The sequence below is a fragment of the Nelusetta ayraudi genome, unplaced genomic scaffold, assembly GCF_046127955.1.
Source record: "Nelusetta ayraudi isolate G7.1 ecotype Tasmania unplaced genomic scaffold, CSIRO-AGI_Nayr_v1 ptg000048l, whole genome shotgun sequence".
Classification (NCBI taxonomy): domain Eukaryota; kingdom Metazoa; phylum Chordata; class Actinopteri; order Tetraodontiformes; family Monacanthidae; genus Nelusetta; species Nelusetta ayraudi.
In genome coordinates, this window is record NW_027466098.1 from 16,255,224 (window position 1) to 16,270,893 (window position 15,670).

General features: G+C 46.3%; 1 protein-coding gene across 5 annotated transcripts in view; it reads left to right on the forward strand.

The window, feature by feature from the left end:
- The first annotated feature begins 8,206 nt into the window (after positions 1-8,206).
- Positions 8,207-15,670, forward strand: part of arhgap42b (Rho GTPase activating protein 42b) — a 69,739-nt gene continuing 62,275 nt past the window's right edge. For all 5 annotated transcript variants that reach the window (XM_076036704.1, XM_076036705.1, XM_076036707.1 and 2 more), the window contains exon 1: positions 8,207-8,543. In XM_076036704.1, the coding sequence (XP_075892819.1) occupies positions 8,390-8,543 (154 nt within the window). In that variant the 5' untranslated portion in view covers positions 8,207-8,389. The remainder of the gene's footprint in view (positions 8,544-15,670) is intronic.

A 15,670-nucleotide genomic window follows, 5' to 3' on the forward strand; every position in this document is an offset into this window, starting at 1 on the left:
GAGCCGGAGAAAAGAACTGACGTCCGCTTCTTCCGTTTTCCGACGTCTCCTCTGCTCGGACATCGTCATCGGCCGGAACAATTGGTTGGCTCAGCAAAGTCAATGACACTCGAATAACAAATTCCTAAAAATCTGAAAGTTTTAATTCAGATAAATGTGTGAGGGCCAACATCTGTGGCTTGAACCTTCATTTTTTTTTTAGAACTAAACCGACAATCTGCATTGCCGCAGTGTTCAAAGTTCCCTCTGAGGAATTTCTGCAAACACCATTGATGCTTCAGAACCGCAAAGATGAAGTAATCATGCATAGCGGCTTGCACAATATTGGGGTGAGAGAGGGAGGAAGAAGAAAAAAAAACCCTGAAAGCGTGAGGAACGATTCATCTGATAGGAAATGTCAGAACATGATTGCATGAAGGCGGCAGGGAAAAAAAAAAAAAAATCTAAATTAGGGTCATTAATCAGGAGCTGCGAAAAACAGTGACAGGTCTGCTTCTCAGAGGCTTCCCAATGAAACTTCCACCCGGAAATTAAGCAATTAGCTCAACACCTGATTTGGAGATGAAGAGTCGGCGTGACGGCGTCAGCTCCTCGACGGCTAAAACAGGTCACATGATTTAGAAAGAAATGGAGCGTTGAGGTGTGGCTGTCTGATCCTCTTCTCTCTCGCTTGATTCTTTTGGGCTTTTATTTCCATTCCGCTGAACAAGACCTCACGCACGGTGATAATGAAGTAATAATTGATTATTATTTTTTTTTTTTTAATGTGTGGCAGCAGCAGTGGAGCGCTTTTAAACTGCATAATCCCTCAACAGGCACTAGATTCCCCCGGAGCAGTGGACCAAACACCCACCGTCTGCACCGAGCGCTCAACGAGGGCGATTGTTTGATTAAATGTGACTCCAGGAGAAAACATTGCTGCGACTCTTATCCACCCATTTTCCTTCTAAGTCTTACTACAGTTTGTCTTTTTCTTTTATTGGTTTCTTTCTTTCCTTGTTTTTTTGTTGTTTTTTTTAGCTTCTCCATAGAAAGTGCTAACCATGCTGACGCCACACTCCGGAGGAGTATTTTTCATAAATTATTGTTTTTCATTCTATTTTTTTAATAACCAGCCGACTACTGCTGAAGGTCTCCAGAATCAGATGTGTGTGTCCCAGCATTAAGCGTGCGCCTCCATTTCATCCTACGCATCCTCCCTGACTCCTCCCCCGCCCCCTCCCAGCTCTCTCTTTTTCTTTATAAGTCAGACCTTCTGGCTGTAACCCAGCCTATAATACACATGTCAAGTGTGATATCTCACTCCATCTCTCCACTTTCAAACGGCAAATTGAGGGGCCGCGTTTTGAGAGAAGACTCACATATATAATTTTCTCTCTCTCTCTCTCTCTCTCTCTCTCTCTCTCTCTCTTCCAGGAGTCCATCTCACAATCATCATCTCTCACCAAACAGTCCGACCGTGCGCCGTGCACGGGGCAATTAACCGGGAGCAACAGCTGAGCTAATGAATGGCGTTTCTCTGCTTCTCCTGTATTGCAAACCTTTCCCTCCCCCGAGGACTGGCTGCTGCAGGAGCGACGGCACGAGTGCTTGAAATTGACGTGGACTGACACCGCCTCTCCACCCCACCACTAGGGGGCCAGGCCTCATCCCAAATGTGCTGAGCATCCTGCTGCTTGATGGAGCGATTGCAGGGGAGATCTAATCAGAAGCTAACTCTGCTCGTGCATAAATCACTGCAGAGTTTATCAACGCTTGTTCCCCCGTGGATTATTAATATCTGCTGTCAAATCAGAGGCTTGCCTTTAAATGGGGCGGAACAGAATTTTGGACATACAGTAGGACCTCATTTTCAAGTTAGCCAATGTGCTATTTATCAGTGGAAAACGTTTCAACACATTTCACGCAGTCCCGCTAGTTTAGCAGACTTCATTGGTGCTAGGCTAAACGCTAGTCAAGGGGTTTCTGCTAGCCTGTTAATAAAAACAACACACTTCCTGAAGCTGGTAGCAGGCCACTGAAAGCGATGGGCTGATATTATCCAGTGCAGCTTGCTGCGCTACGAACCAGAGCAAATTTCACCCCTGCTGAGAAACTAGTCCATCAAAATGCAATATGCGGCGCCAGGGTAGTTTTATTTCTAACATTGTTCTATCAACATAGACACTCACAACAATCTCAGTCTGGCGTAATGGTTCATTCATCTCTGTATATTCTGTGGAGTTGCCGAGATTGTTGTCTCATTGGCAGGCTAGCATAAAACGTTGACTTGCGCTAGCCTGGCACCAGCAAACTCAGCGAAACCAGAAGTTTAGGTGCGTTGAACTGATAAATAGCACACTGGCTAACTTGGAAACGTGCGTCCAAAATTCTGAACCAAAACAAACAAACATATTGATACTCCCACTGAACAAGACCTGATCTGTTCCCTTCAGCGCAGTCAGGTCAAGGCTGACACTCTCAATCACTTGGTGTGCAAGGAAGAAGTGAAACCCGTGTGTATGTGTGTGACACACAAGTTCGTGGATGCTCTTACTTTCTCTCTCTCTCTCTCTCTCTCTCTCTCTCTCTCTCTCTCTCTCTCTCCCAGCTCGTGGCTCTCGGTTTATTTGCGGTCGCCTGGGCTCCACCACCGCCTCCCGGACTTGGTGCTGCTCCTGCATGACTAATACGAGGGTGTGAATGCCCTTCTGAAAAGGCGCAGCGGGGACATGCTTGCGTACTGTGAGCATCATTAAACCAAATGTCCCTCGGAGACAGGCGGCAATTAGCCCCGGTTCGCACAGCTCGGCGCTTCTCCACGCCGGCATTCTCTCAAGAAGCGGCAAACAAGCGTAATGCGCGTCCTATTTATTTTTATTTCCATACAATTACCTGATCACTGAACCGCCGCCTCTGCCGCCGTCTCAATCCCACCCCGGTGGATAACGCATGCATAATTGCGGCTGCAATAATCACGTAGCCTGCGGGCGATCGGGGCAACCTGGTCAGCTTGCAACTTTAATAATTTAATGACCGCCACAACCACCGGTGTTACACCTTCCAATGAATCACCCGGCTTCTCCTGTCGACGTTTATTAGACTTTGTCTTTCTTTATTTTATCGCCCCCCCCCCCCCCAACCCCCATCCCCTCCCCGCCATCACCTTAAATTCAGATGTGCGAGGAAACAGATGCGGCGGCCGTTATTTGTGATTCCTCCGGTGCCGCCCGGGGTCTGTCTTCCTTCACCTTCTGTGTCCCTATAAATGTTTTTTAGTGCAGCTCGCTGCTGCCGCCCGTGGAGGAATTCAAGGCTTTTTTACGCCGCACAGACAGACAAACAGACAGAGTGCTGGTTCTACTAAATTCAGGCCATTCAGGATAATATTATCAGTGACTTGCATGAGATAATGCAGAGAAGAAAAAAAAACCCTTCACTATAGGAAAGGGAAAGCCTGGCAAATGGTTGTAAATTTGAAAATTGGCCGCGGATCGCCGGCGTCTCTTCCGTCGCAGCCTCAGTAAACACTCATCTCGTTTCTGCAGCCCGGCACATCCTCACCTGAGCTCCGAGCATCGTACCGATAAACAACCCTGTGATCACAGACAATCAAGCGCTGATTTTGCGGGTTACGGGCACCGGGTGTTTGTGTCAGCTGACAAAATGGACACGCAGGGGGCGGGGGCCAGCCCACACGTGTCCAAAAAAAGGCTGCTTGTTAGTTTTTGTTTTTGTTTGTTTGTTTGTTTGTTTGATTGATTGATTGATTGATTGATTGATTGAATATGCCAGGTAGACCACTGGTGACATCTGAGGTGCATTTCTGAACTTTCAGATGAGGTCTGCTGTTCAACACTGTACTAAGTGTGTGCGTGTGTGTGTGTGTGTGTGTGTGTGTGTGTGTGTGTGTGTGTGTGTGTGTGTGTGCATGTACGTGTGTGATCCAAGCAACACTGATGGATTGATAGACAGCCAGGTAAACATGCATCAAACGGTTTGTTTCCTTAGCTGGCAGGCTTTCAGTGTCAACGGAAGATTGCTTTGGGCCGTCGGCAGTATCGCATCAGGACAGTGACGCACGCTTCAGTTCAGTTCAAATCAAAACACTTTTTCACAAAATCTGATTTTGTGAATGTGCCAATTCGATGTAGGCGCTCAGTTTAACTAATGTGGTTCAATTATCCAGACACCCCAATAATGTGTGTCTGTGCACTACGTCTCAATTCAATTTGAGCAACGACACTGTAGATTAGCTGATTGACGAGCTGATTAGCCACTTTGCGTGTGGTGGCAGTTGTGTTGAACTGTTAATACTTGCAAGTATAGCTAGTCAACACTTCCAACTCACAGCTTCGCCCACCACCTATGACTGTGTGCCAAAATGTGCCTTATATTACAGCTATTTTCAGCAGCTCCACATCACTTATTTTTCTCAGGTAAGTAAATGGGATATTTAGCCCGCTGTTTACAACCTTCAATTTTCGTTTGCTGCTCTAACCTAATGAGGCGGCTTGCCAGGTGGTCTCAGAGGGTGTGGCACACACCTTGGCCTTGGCATGGTAGGGTCCCCTTTGTGACATCACAGGGGACGTTGATTTCCTGTGTTTTTCAGCATGCAAATGTAAGTAAAGGACGGAGTTTCCTTATTGCTGCGCAGCTCACTGACGTGCTGTTAATAGAAAACACCGGCCTGGAGATTTTGCATATATTGCATTTTCACTTTGTTGATCAATTTGTCATCCTCCTTTGACCAATTTGTCAAGATGCTCTCGGTAAACTTGCGTCACATCTTCAGAGACACCCGGTGTTTCTCCGTTCGGCTTCAGAAATCTTCAAGCGCCACTCCCGACCCATTTACTCTATCGGCAAATGGACGTCTCGCCCTGACTAAACACGGCATCAAAATAAACACCTCGGTTGTTTTTGCAGCGAGCTGAATAAATCTTCCTGCTGCAGCTTTCATTAAGTCCTGGATAAGCTGATTCTGGGAATGTGACATTAGCACGTACAGCGGCCGAGGCGACGCCGAGCCGCGTGACACGGACCGCCGCGGCTATCTGTCACCGATGATTTATCTGTCTGCGGCCTCTGCTCCAGTCAAAGCAGCTGTCGACCGGCGACTATCAGTTATCAAGGAAGGAGGTTGCGGAGCGACGACGCGCACGGCCCCTCGGCCACGGAGCTCGTGGGCTCCCGCTGATGGCAAAGCGTTGAATTATTAACGCTTTATCATTTGCGGGTGCTTTCAGCACACGGCGGCGCATCTCTGCAGAGGTGCTTTGGAGACCCTCCTCTATAAAAATCAAATGAAGCTTGTGTGGCAAGGCGCAGAGGGCCCGGGCGGGCTTCGAACCCCAGACTCCCAGGTAATAGCCATGTGCTCTTAACCATTCGGCCTTGGCCACATTCTGCTGTTGTCGGCAGGATCCATGTAGCACTACGGGTGGGTCCATGGATTCCTCATTTGTGTGGCAGCCTGCGCGGAGCACAGGGACGTGCTTGTAAAAAGAGGGGGAGAGATGTGACAGTGGCGGTCCTGTCACTATGCCTCCAATTGATCATGTGTCCTTGGCTACTTGGCCAAGGGGATATCCCTTTGGCCAAATGGTTAAGCGCGCATGGCTATTACCCGGGAGTCTGGGGTTCAAAGCCCACCCGGGCCCTCTGCGCCTTGCCACACTTGTGTTCAGGAAAGAGTCGTCCGCAAAAAAGATTTAGTTCCACTGGTGATTGAGCCACGGCGCCAAACAAAACACTCATTTCTCAGTGTGACATTACTGCCGCCGCCCTTTCTCCCCACTTTCCATGAAGAGAATGTGACCAATCCCCACGGGTCCAATTAGGCTCCTGTTTAATTACTTCCATTTAACCAAGGTGTTATTCCACATCCCTCTCTCTTTATGGTGCACTGACACTCCTTTCTCCTTTTTCTTCTTGTTCTTTTTTTTTTTTTTTTTAAAGAGTTCAATATTTTGGAGAGAACAAAAAGGTGGGAACACTCAGCATTTATCTGAAAAGTTGAGATGACTCACATCTCCTAGGGTGTCAGTTTAAGAAACGGGCCATCGTGAGGAATAATTTAAAAGAGATGATAAACAGGTTTGTTTTTGTTTTTTGTTTTTTTAATGGAAAAATATTCTCCAAAGCAGAGCTTATCTTGGTAAAGCTGATACATATTTAAAATAAACTTTAAAAAACAAAACACGGGAAGGAAAACAACTCTCCAGCTGGTAATGAAAAGAATGTAAAAGATTAAAGCTTTTCTAATCTTTTTATTTATTTATTAACTTTAACGAACTAATGAATGTGCCTACAGGGACTAAATTCTCTTCAACACTGTTTTCTGGGGAATGTTGTAATGTAACTGAAAGGTAAAGGATTAATATCATATTTCAAGGTCCAATGTGCATAATTTGCCAAGATCCATTGGCAGAAAATATAATTGAAAAAACATTTGATTATTTTATGGAATGATATGACTAAGAATAATTAGCAGATCACTATATTTGCTTTGTTTATGATCATGTTATGTTCATGTCTATATCTACAAAAAAGAGGAGGCAGCCTTATTGCCCGCTAGATATCTACAAGAGTCCAGAGTGTGGAGCTGCTCGTGTTTTTGCTATTTTTTTTTTCAGCCCAACATCACAGCTCGCACAAGAAAGACACGCGATCAAGAGCCACATCAGAAAGGATTAGCAGCAGTCTGGCCTTTTCCCAGATGGAATTTGCTGATGAGAGAAGAGTGTTTGCAGAGCGCCGCTCAAGTCACCTGCCGGGTTGTCCACCTGTCGGCTTTAAGGTCAGACCACATCATGTCTGTCTGCCGGAGCAGCTTTGAGACACTCATCTGTCCTCCTTTGCCAATCGTCTCCATCTCGTTCTGATGCTGCTGCCCTCAAGCGATCAATGGAAAAATACTTCTTTTTTTTTCCCACTTTCATGAGTTAGTATCTTATCCACTGCTTTTTGCAGAACGGGTTGTTGGGATCAACTTTTTAATTGCAATTTATCCTCGACCAAATATTAACCCTAACCTCATACATGCATGCGTGGTAAATCTCTCCGAAACTTTCACACAGGTCCTTTAAAGTTATATATATGTATATATACAGTATATGTATGTATACATATACATATATATATATATATATATATATATATTGACCCTAACCTCATACATGCATGCGTGGTAAATCTCTCCGAAACTTTCACACAGGTCCTTTAAAGTTATATATATGTATATATACAGTATATGTATGTATACATACATATATATATATATATATATATATATATATATATATATATATATATATATATATATATATATATATATATATATATATATATATATATATATATATATGTGTGTGTGTGTGTGTGTGTGTGTGTGTGTGTGAAACTATAGGAACACATGGTGTATTGTTGCTTTCATAACATTCTGTACTTTGCCAAATGTATTTTACATAAGTAAAAGTAAGAAAGTTCTGTAATGTACTGAACGTTCTGAAATGTTCTTAATGAAAAAGTAAAAAAAACAAAACAATAATGAAACAGCAAATAGATTTATTGATCATTTTGTAGACAGTAAGTGGACTGAGCTGGCCAGAGGTAAGCAGTCAGAAGTTCAGAGGCCTTGATGGGCTTCTGCATCACTTTTAATTGCTTTGCTACTCTCAGTACAACTGCAGCAGGACCAAACTGTAATCAGTATTTGGTTAATGATGTTGATACTTTTAAATACAAAGACCAATGTCATTTTCTACTCGTTTTAATTTTCCTTTGTCTTAGTGAGTAACCCCAAAAGGGTTACTGAGGGTACTCTAAAAAAATAATCTCCCTCTAAAAATGGTCCACTTTGAACAGAATTTGTATCTTTTAAACACTTTCAAAACACGAAAGTAACCATCGTGGTTTTCCAATGGAAGGAGTTAAAGTATTAAATTTCACTTTAGTATAGTAACGAAGTATTTTTACTTCTTCCACATCTTCTTTCACCTTTGTTTTTGAGACGTTTTTTTTTCTTCTTTTTCTTACAGTTGGCCGGATGAATTCTAAGTCCATGAAAAATCGGATGAGACGTGAACGGAGTCTCCAGACACTGTGGTAAATCCTCCAGCAGGAGTCACACGACCGCTGTTTTTTATTAAAGGTAGCCGAAGGGGGCGAACTCTTGTAAGCGGAAGTGAGCGTGAGAGGGAGGGGGAGGGAAGAAAAAAAAAAAAAAAAAAGTTTTCGGCGAGTGTAACTCAAACGGGGCTCCGTGACTGAACTGCCGCCGCTGCTGCTGGTGCTGCACCGGGATGAAAAGCCTCTCCACCGGCCAAAGAAAGTCGAGCCCGGGCCGAGTCGAGTAGCTTTCCGACAAAAGGAGGAAACTTCGTCCGTCTGCCACCGCGCCACCATGGGGCTCCCCACGCTGGAGTTCAGCGACTCCTTCCTGGACAGCCCGGACTTCAGAGAGCGCATCAAATGCCATGAAATCGAGCTGGAGCGGACGAATAAATTCATCAAAGAGCTCATCAAGGACGGGAACATGCTCATCGCGGCGCTCAAGAGTAAGTAGGCCCCGGCCGTGGAACCTCCTAGGGCGGCAGAAATCAGCCCTAATAAGTGGAACTATACCTGGAAGCCACAGGCGGCTCGTAATGAGATGATGCATTCGCGGTATGCGTGTGCCAGAGTCGGTGTGTGTGTGTGTGAGTGAGTGAGTGGTTCCTCTTTGAACTCCTCCACCCCGAGCTGAACCCCCCCCCTCCATTAGAGAGCGTTTCACCGGCGGGGAGAAGCTCTCCATCTTAACTAACGCACATTTAATTCATTGCTGTCGGAGCTGTTGTAATTCACTTGTTCAGGGTCGGCTTTTCCAAAGAGTTGATGGAATCTTCTCTCAACTCTGATCACACACACACACACACACACACACACACACACACACACACACACACACACACACACACCACACACACACACACACACCTAAAATCAAAATGAGGATGTGTATGTATTTCAATGATGAGGTTTCGGGTCCAGGACAGATGCCACAGTTTCTGTTGCATTTCAAGTCCATCCCAAATTCCTTTGCACTGATAATTTTGGACTTCCTGTTCTGTTGTTTGTCCTCTGACATCACGTGTGTGTATGTCTGTGTGTGTCCCTGGACTGGGCACAGATACAAAGCTGTTGGCCTCAGATATGTGAACTCGTTTGGTCGAGCGAGTTGGGGGATGGCCTCCGTAGTGCGTTGTCTGGACTGTCACTGAGGGCATGTTTCACCCCCCCCCCCACCCCCAAAACAAACAAACAAACAAAAATGTATGTACTTCAACCGCCCTTTTCCATTGGCTAACCCTGCACATGCTTTTCATTCTTGTTGGAATGGATGGATGGGCGTGAGATAGATGGGCGGATACAGGGGTGGGCGGATGGTGGAGTTGGTGCGTGGGTGGATGGATGGATGGATGGTTGGTTAGATGCATGGTCAGGTGAGCAGGGCTGTTTGTCACTGGGCTAATAGGTTGCCTCGCATATACTGCTAACAAATACCGTATACAGGTTAATTTGCTGCGAAAGATTTAATGACCTTTTTTTCTCCAGTTAGTTCAGAGTTGAAATAAAGTTCTCGTTATGTATAACGACATCAATGCAGGGTGTTCAGAATTAACAGAATGAGCGATGCTAAGAGACCACAGGCCCCTGACGTCATAAGACCGTGCAGAGAAAATAGTTGTCTTCCGTTTTAAGATGCGTCGCTATCTAATCCTGTCGCTCGCTCTGAGGTGTTATTGTATTCTAATTGTGTTAATGTACTTTTACACATTGGAGGCACTGACCGCGTTAAATCTCTCTATATTGAGACTCGGTGATCTTGTCAGTGCAGTTTTAGATTTGTTTCACGGGCAGAAAAAAAAACAAACCCATCTCTCCTTAACTTGAACCGCAACGGGGAACCATGTAACATTTCGGGGAGCTGCAGTTTGTTTATGTCGGCCGCTTTGTGATTCTATGGGTCTTGTCTGATGTTAACAAAAGCGGGAGGGACCTCTTGCCTTTCGGGGCCGATCAAACCTCACTGGGCTTTTTTTGAAAGCGTCTACTGTTTCGGAGGGCAGCTGAAGGCCAAACCAATTTTCGTGCTTTTTATCAGCACTTCTGTCAGTGGGCAGGCAGGCAGGCAGGCAGGCAGGCCACCCCAGGTGGAGCGAGATACCTGGCGCGATTGTTTATTCATAGCGGCAGCGGACGTCCACCGCCAGTCTGGACGTGTCGGGAGTTCACGCAATGATTAAAAGCTCTGGGTGAAGTGGAGAGTGACTTTGATTGGCTTTCATCGGGTTATTGACGTTGGAGGGAAATGGAGTAACTAGAACCTTATAGGTTCCCACTAATGGGGGTTTTCCAGTCTAATGGAGAATTCAAGCGTAAATGTTGAGGAATGTCAATCACGAGCAATGGAAATCGGCGTCCAAATCACAATATCAGCCATTCTGCTCCGTACAGCGACATTAACCCGAAAGCCACGAGTTCAAGAGTTTCCAAAGTGTTGGATTGAATTTGACTTTCATTTTTCGTAACAAAGGAAGCAGCAGCAGCAGCAGCAGCAGCTTTAATGGGGGGAATCTCCACTCCTCTCTCTCAGCCAGGGGTCGAGTAAAAGTGCAGACAGCACAACGAGACGGAAGTAAATTAATGATAGTCTTTAACTTGGGAGTCCACAGAGGTTTATGACCCTTTATGACCCGCCATTAGAGGTGAGTCTTCTCCGAGGCCTCTAATGGAGACGTCTTAAATCGCGGCTTTTCTCCTGCATTTCGCAATTTCGATCGTGGCCGTAATCCGCCGGCCTTCGCATGTTCTGCCCCGGTGTGAGCGAAGCCCGTCGAACCAAGGTTGACTTGTTAATACATAACCCCTGAAACAGATTCACGCATTATTGCTTTCAGTGGACGTGCAGCTGCACTACTTAATTGTTCATGCAGTCTGTGAATGGGACAGCTACTTATTATTAGGATAATTGTGCTTCTCTTCTCCGCTTTCCTGTCGGGCAGCTTCCTTTTTTCTTTTTTTTTTATCTTAAGAAATGCAGACAGATTCTTTTCTATTTAAAGTCTCAACTCATTTTTGAAAAGTCAAATAGCGTGACTGGCTCTATCACACCTTAAATCAATCTGGTTATACTCAATTTATGTTTAAATGAAGAGATAATGAGCACAACAAAGTGTGTTTTTCTCGTTTTCTGCTAAAATTAGCCTCGGTGTCAAAGAACTTCTTCGTGAAAGAAAATGGCAACAGTTGCTACGATCGAATGCCAACTATTTCCCTGGCTTGTCTCGCTTACCTTTCCAAAAAAAAAAAATCCCCCTCAGACACTCCCACAGATGAAAGAAAAAATATATTTTTCGTACGTGAGGTGTGACTTAGTATGGTAATCATTTAGATCCAAACAAAGAACTCCAAAGTTCTTGTCTAATGTTTAAAGCCATTTTTAAAGAGCCTGGACAGCATGTAGCTTTCTTTCTTCTTTAAGGAAATCTGGAATAAGTTCTTTAGATTTTCCAGATGTTCATAATCTTCTAATTATTATTAATTTTTTTTAGTGGTGAACTGGCGACTTGTCCAGGGTGTCACCCTGCCTTCGCCCTTATGACAGTTGTGATGGGCTCCAGCAGACCCCCACAACCCTGAGAGCAGGAGGAAGCAGGTATAGAAAGCGGATGGATGGATGAATGCGTGGCCTACTCCTATTTCCTATTTCTGACTGATAATAGTCCAAATAAGATGTTTAAATGTCGAGGAGGTGCCAGAATTTTTCCCTTTTACTTTTTAACGAGCATCTTGTGAATAAACCAGAAACCTGCACAACACCGGTGGGAGAAGCATCATCACAGCCAATCTAACAACTTTTGTAGTCGGGCGTGTTGTTTGGCTCTGCCCTGACTTGAACAAGGCATGAAAATAACTGACTTCTATTATTTTGTTCTTTTTTCCATTTTGGCTTTTGTTTCTCTCTCCCCCCGCCCCTCCCCCCCCCCCAAAAAAAAAAAAAACAAAAACAAAAAAACAAAACAAAACAAAATTCCACCTCATGCTGGGAGGTTCAAACACGCCGCCGTGTACCAGAACCTCTGTCGCAAAAGGGGAAATACCGAAAACGAAAAAAACAAGCACCCAGACGGAATATTTACTTGCCGTCGTGGTGTTGACAAATATCGCTGACCTCACATCGCTGTAATTAAGGGGAAGATAAACCGCTGTTTACGTTGCACTGTGCTGCTCGGGAGAACGCCATCGTCATCGTCACCCTCGTTAACATCAGCGACGCCGCTTGGCCTCACAAATGCACCAGTTGGGTTTTTTTTTTTTTTGGAAGCACTGCTAGAGATCTTGGAACTGTTTCACGTTGACGTAAACTCCCACACTGCGCCGCTGCGCGGGCCGACGGCCTCTGGTGATGTCAGCTCGCCTCGTGTGCCTCCTTGCCAGTCGACACCCATGCCGGCGGCTGACGTTTCCCTTTGTGGAATTGGAGGCGGTAATGAATGGCTGGCATACGGCATAACGGCAGCAGCAGCAGCAGCGTTGTTATTATAGAAATTACAGTATTCTCTGCAAAGTCTGCAGCGGCGGCGTCTGTTCTCGCTCCCCGTTAACTCGATGGAGTCCTAATTGGCGGCTCCTGTTGTTAAATGACGGCGCGGCGTGCAGATTCTTGCTTTTCCTTTTTCTTTTTCCTTTTGTTGGTTGCGGAGTGACGTCGCCGAATCTTTGGGAGCTGTTTGTTTGTCGGATGATGCCCCCGAGGCTCAGCCACAGGAAACATCCTGTAAACAAGCTTGTGTAACCACCACCACCACCACCACCACCACCCCCCACCCGCCACCACCTCCACCCCTCCCTCAGATGGCACTTGCGGACGCGTTGTTTTGCCCTTTCTTTCTCGCTTTTTTGCCCTCGCAGACCGTGTTTGTCGGACTGCGACTGTAAAAGCGGAGGCTCGCCGCCGCGCCCATTAAAATGCGTCGCTGCGCTGAAACGAATGAGTTTGAGCGCAGGTCGCTGGAGTTAAATACCGCGGCCGCGCTCGTGTGACTCGCTCGCCGAGGGCAGCAGGCAGCTCGCGCCTCGGCCGCGATGACGAGGGTGCTTTTTTTTTTTTTTTACCTTCTTGCTCCCACACGGGAAGGATTCTGATTAAAGGGCCGTTCCCAAAAAAGCTGATTCGATTCAGGCTGGCCGCAGGATGAAAGCCGGGTGTGGAATACCCTGCCTGGAGCCGCTCTGCTAGTTAATGTGACTGGTGCCGTGATTGCACCATTTTTTCTTTTATAGTCACCGCTTTTTTTTTTTTTCCCCCTCTTGATTTTTTTTTTTTTTTTTTTGCATCTTCCGGCTGAAATATGTGAGGCAGTGTGTTTCACTTTCTCCTCAGCACCATCAATTATTCAGCTGTTCTCTTAAACCGGACATGTTAGCTGTTGCATTATTTACACCCTGTGACTTTACCCCCCCCCCCCCATCAGAATTTCTTTTTTTTCCTTATCGCGCGGGATGTATTGTGTTTTGAAAATGGCCATTGAAAGCAACTAAAATGCTAATATTGGGAGCGCAGCGGCGGTGTATTACAAAGAGACGGCGGCTGGCTCACATTAACTTGAAGCAGTTCTCGGGAGAAACACCTGGCTCGGAGTGAAGAAAAGGTCGAAGTGGCTCCGCATTCTTGCGCTCGGTCCAAAAAGTTGGCCAGATGAAAGCCCCAGCGAATGCTTAACTCAGACCCGGGCTCCTGCTGTTGCTGTCATAAACACCTTGTTTTTTTATATTTGCGCACGGAGACGGACAAACAACCTCGCCAGGGCACCGACAGACTTAACTTTTTTTTTTGGGGCTTTTGCCTTCTTTTTTTTTTTTGTGGAAATTGTGCGACGGTAACCGCCGTATTTCTTCCAGAGTTCATTCAGAGGCGAGCTGACGCGTGTCGGGGGTCTTTTGTCAGTCAGCGCCAAAGCATTTGTTTGGTTGCATTGATTTACCCAGAAGGTCCAATTTACTGATTGATCCGTCCCGGGCCGTTGCCAAGGTGAAAGTCTGTGTTTCTCACGATGAAAAATCCTGATGCGGCCCAAAGAAAAACGCTCAGCGGGAAGGCCTGCCGGTGCATTATAGAGGCTCGCCCGCTTGCCTAATATCGGGCTCGGGTCCTGCTGTTTCTTCAGAGCTCAGGCTTCGGCGTTGCATCAGCAAAAAGAAAGACGTGGTTTCAGTGTCTTTCGTCTCCTTCGTTCTTTTAAGCCCAAAGAACAAAAAGATCAGCCTTTAAAGTTCTGGTTTGTTTTTTTTTTATTTCAGGCGATGACGCGATGAAATCAAATTTATTAAAAAAATATAACCGAGTTCAGCTTATTGACCCTTGCCTATCACTGTCAGCTGTTTCCCTCTCTGGTCCGCTATTACAGTTTGAGTTTATGATAATTTATTTACGTAGCTGCGCCTGGTAGCGTTCCGCTTGGCCAGGCGCATCGAGGACTGAACAGCATCAATTACCGTTTAAAGACGTCTAAACTGAGAGGGGGGCCGGGAGGGATCTGATAGAATTTATGTGTTCTGCAGGGAAAAAAAATCGCTAGGGAACTTAAAACACACGTCAAAGAAGTCTCATTACGCCCCACCAGAGCAGCTTCCTTGGCTCCGAGTCCACCGGCAGTCTTATGGATTTAGTCCTAATCCCAAACTGGTATGACATCGCATCAGCGTTTCCACGCTGGTGTAGAATGCAGCCTCAATTTATTGTGTGCAACACCATGGGATGGGGGTGACGGGCCAAATGAGTTCTGGCTGGGAAGCGAAATCCACTAAAGTCGAGCTGTGATGAAGAGGCTGTGGAGGCGAGAAGGTGCTTGTTGTGTCCTTCAGGGGTTCAGGGTTCAGCTTCTGTCCACTTCCCATCAAATTTAGCACCAAAAACTCATTCCTACGTGGAAAGTACCTTCTTTTTAATGCCCTAACTTGTATTTCTTCTTCCCCCTAAACCTTGACCTACCTCCCTGGAGTCCCAGTGTCCATTTGCGGCCGCATTAAAACGTTAAAACCCCCCATTTATGACTTAACAACTGCTCCCTCGGACCGGCCGGCCGGCCGCTGCTTAAAACGTCTCTCCCAGCGCCGAGGCTCGCCCCGCGGTCGTTGGAGAAGAAGGAAGCCTGGCGGCGGCGGTGGGAAACATTAGGTATGCTCTGGGAGCGTCGGAAGGTTTCCCGTCTGGCTGGCTTTGCCTCCCGCTGGGCGGCTGACAGGCGAAAGTAATGGGTAACGGGTCTTACCTGAAGGGCCGCTGCCCTCCCCCTCATGTTACAATCCCCGCAAATGGAATCAAAGTGGCACGATGCACCCTACTGTTGCATCAAAGAGATCTCCCCCCATCTCTTGTTAAGCTGGGCGCATGGAAGTATCCTCCACCACCACCACCCCCCTACTTTGAAGACCTTCTCATCTGAAGTCAGCCGTGCCTCGCTGACAAGATAAAGTGTCGGCGCCGCTTCCCGCTATGATCTGATCTTCGTGGGGCCGACGGCGTTCCGCCTCTTCCAAATGAGTTCGCTGTTCTCCTCTCGCTGCTTCGCCGCAGTGACGTGAAGGAAAATCGCACGGGCGGGGGGGGGGGAATTGTGTTGCGTGGAAATTAAAGCTG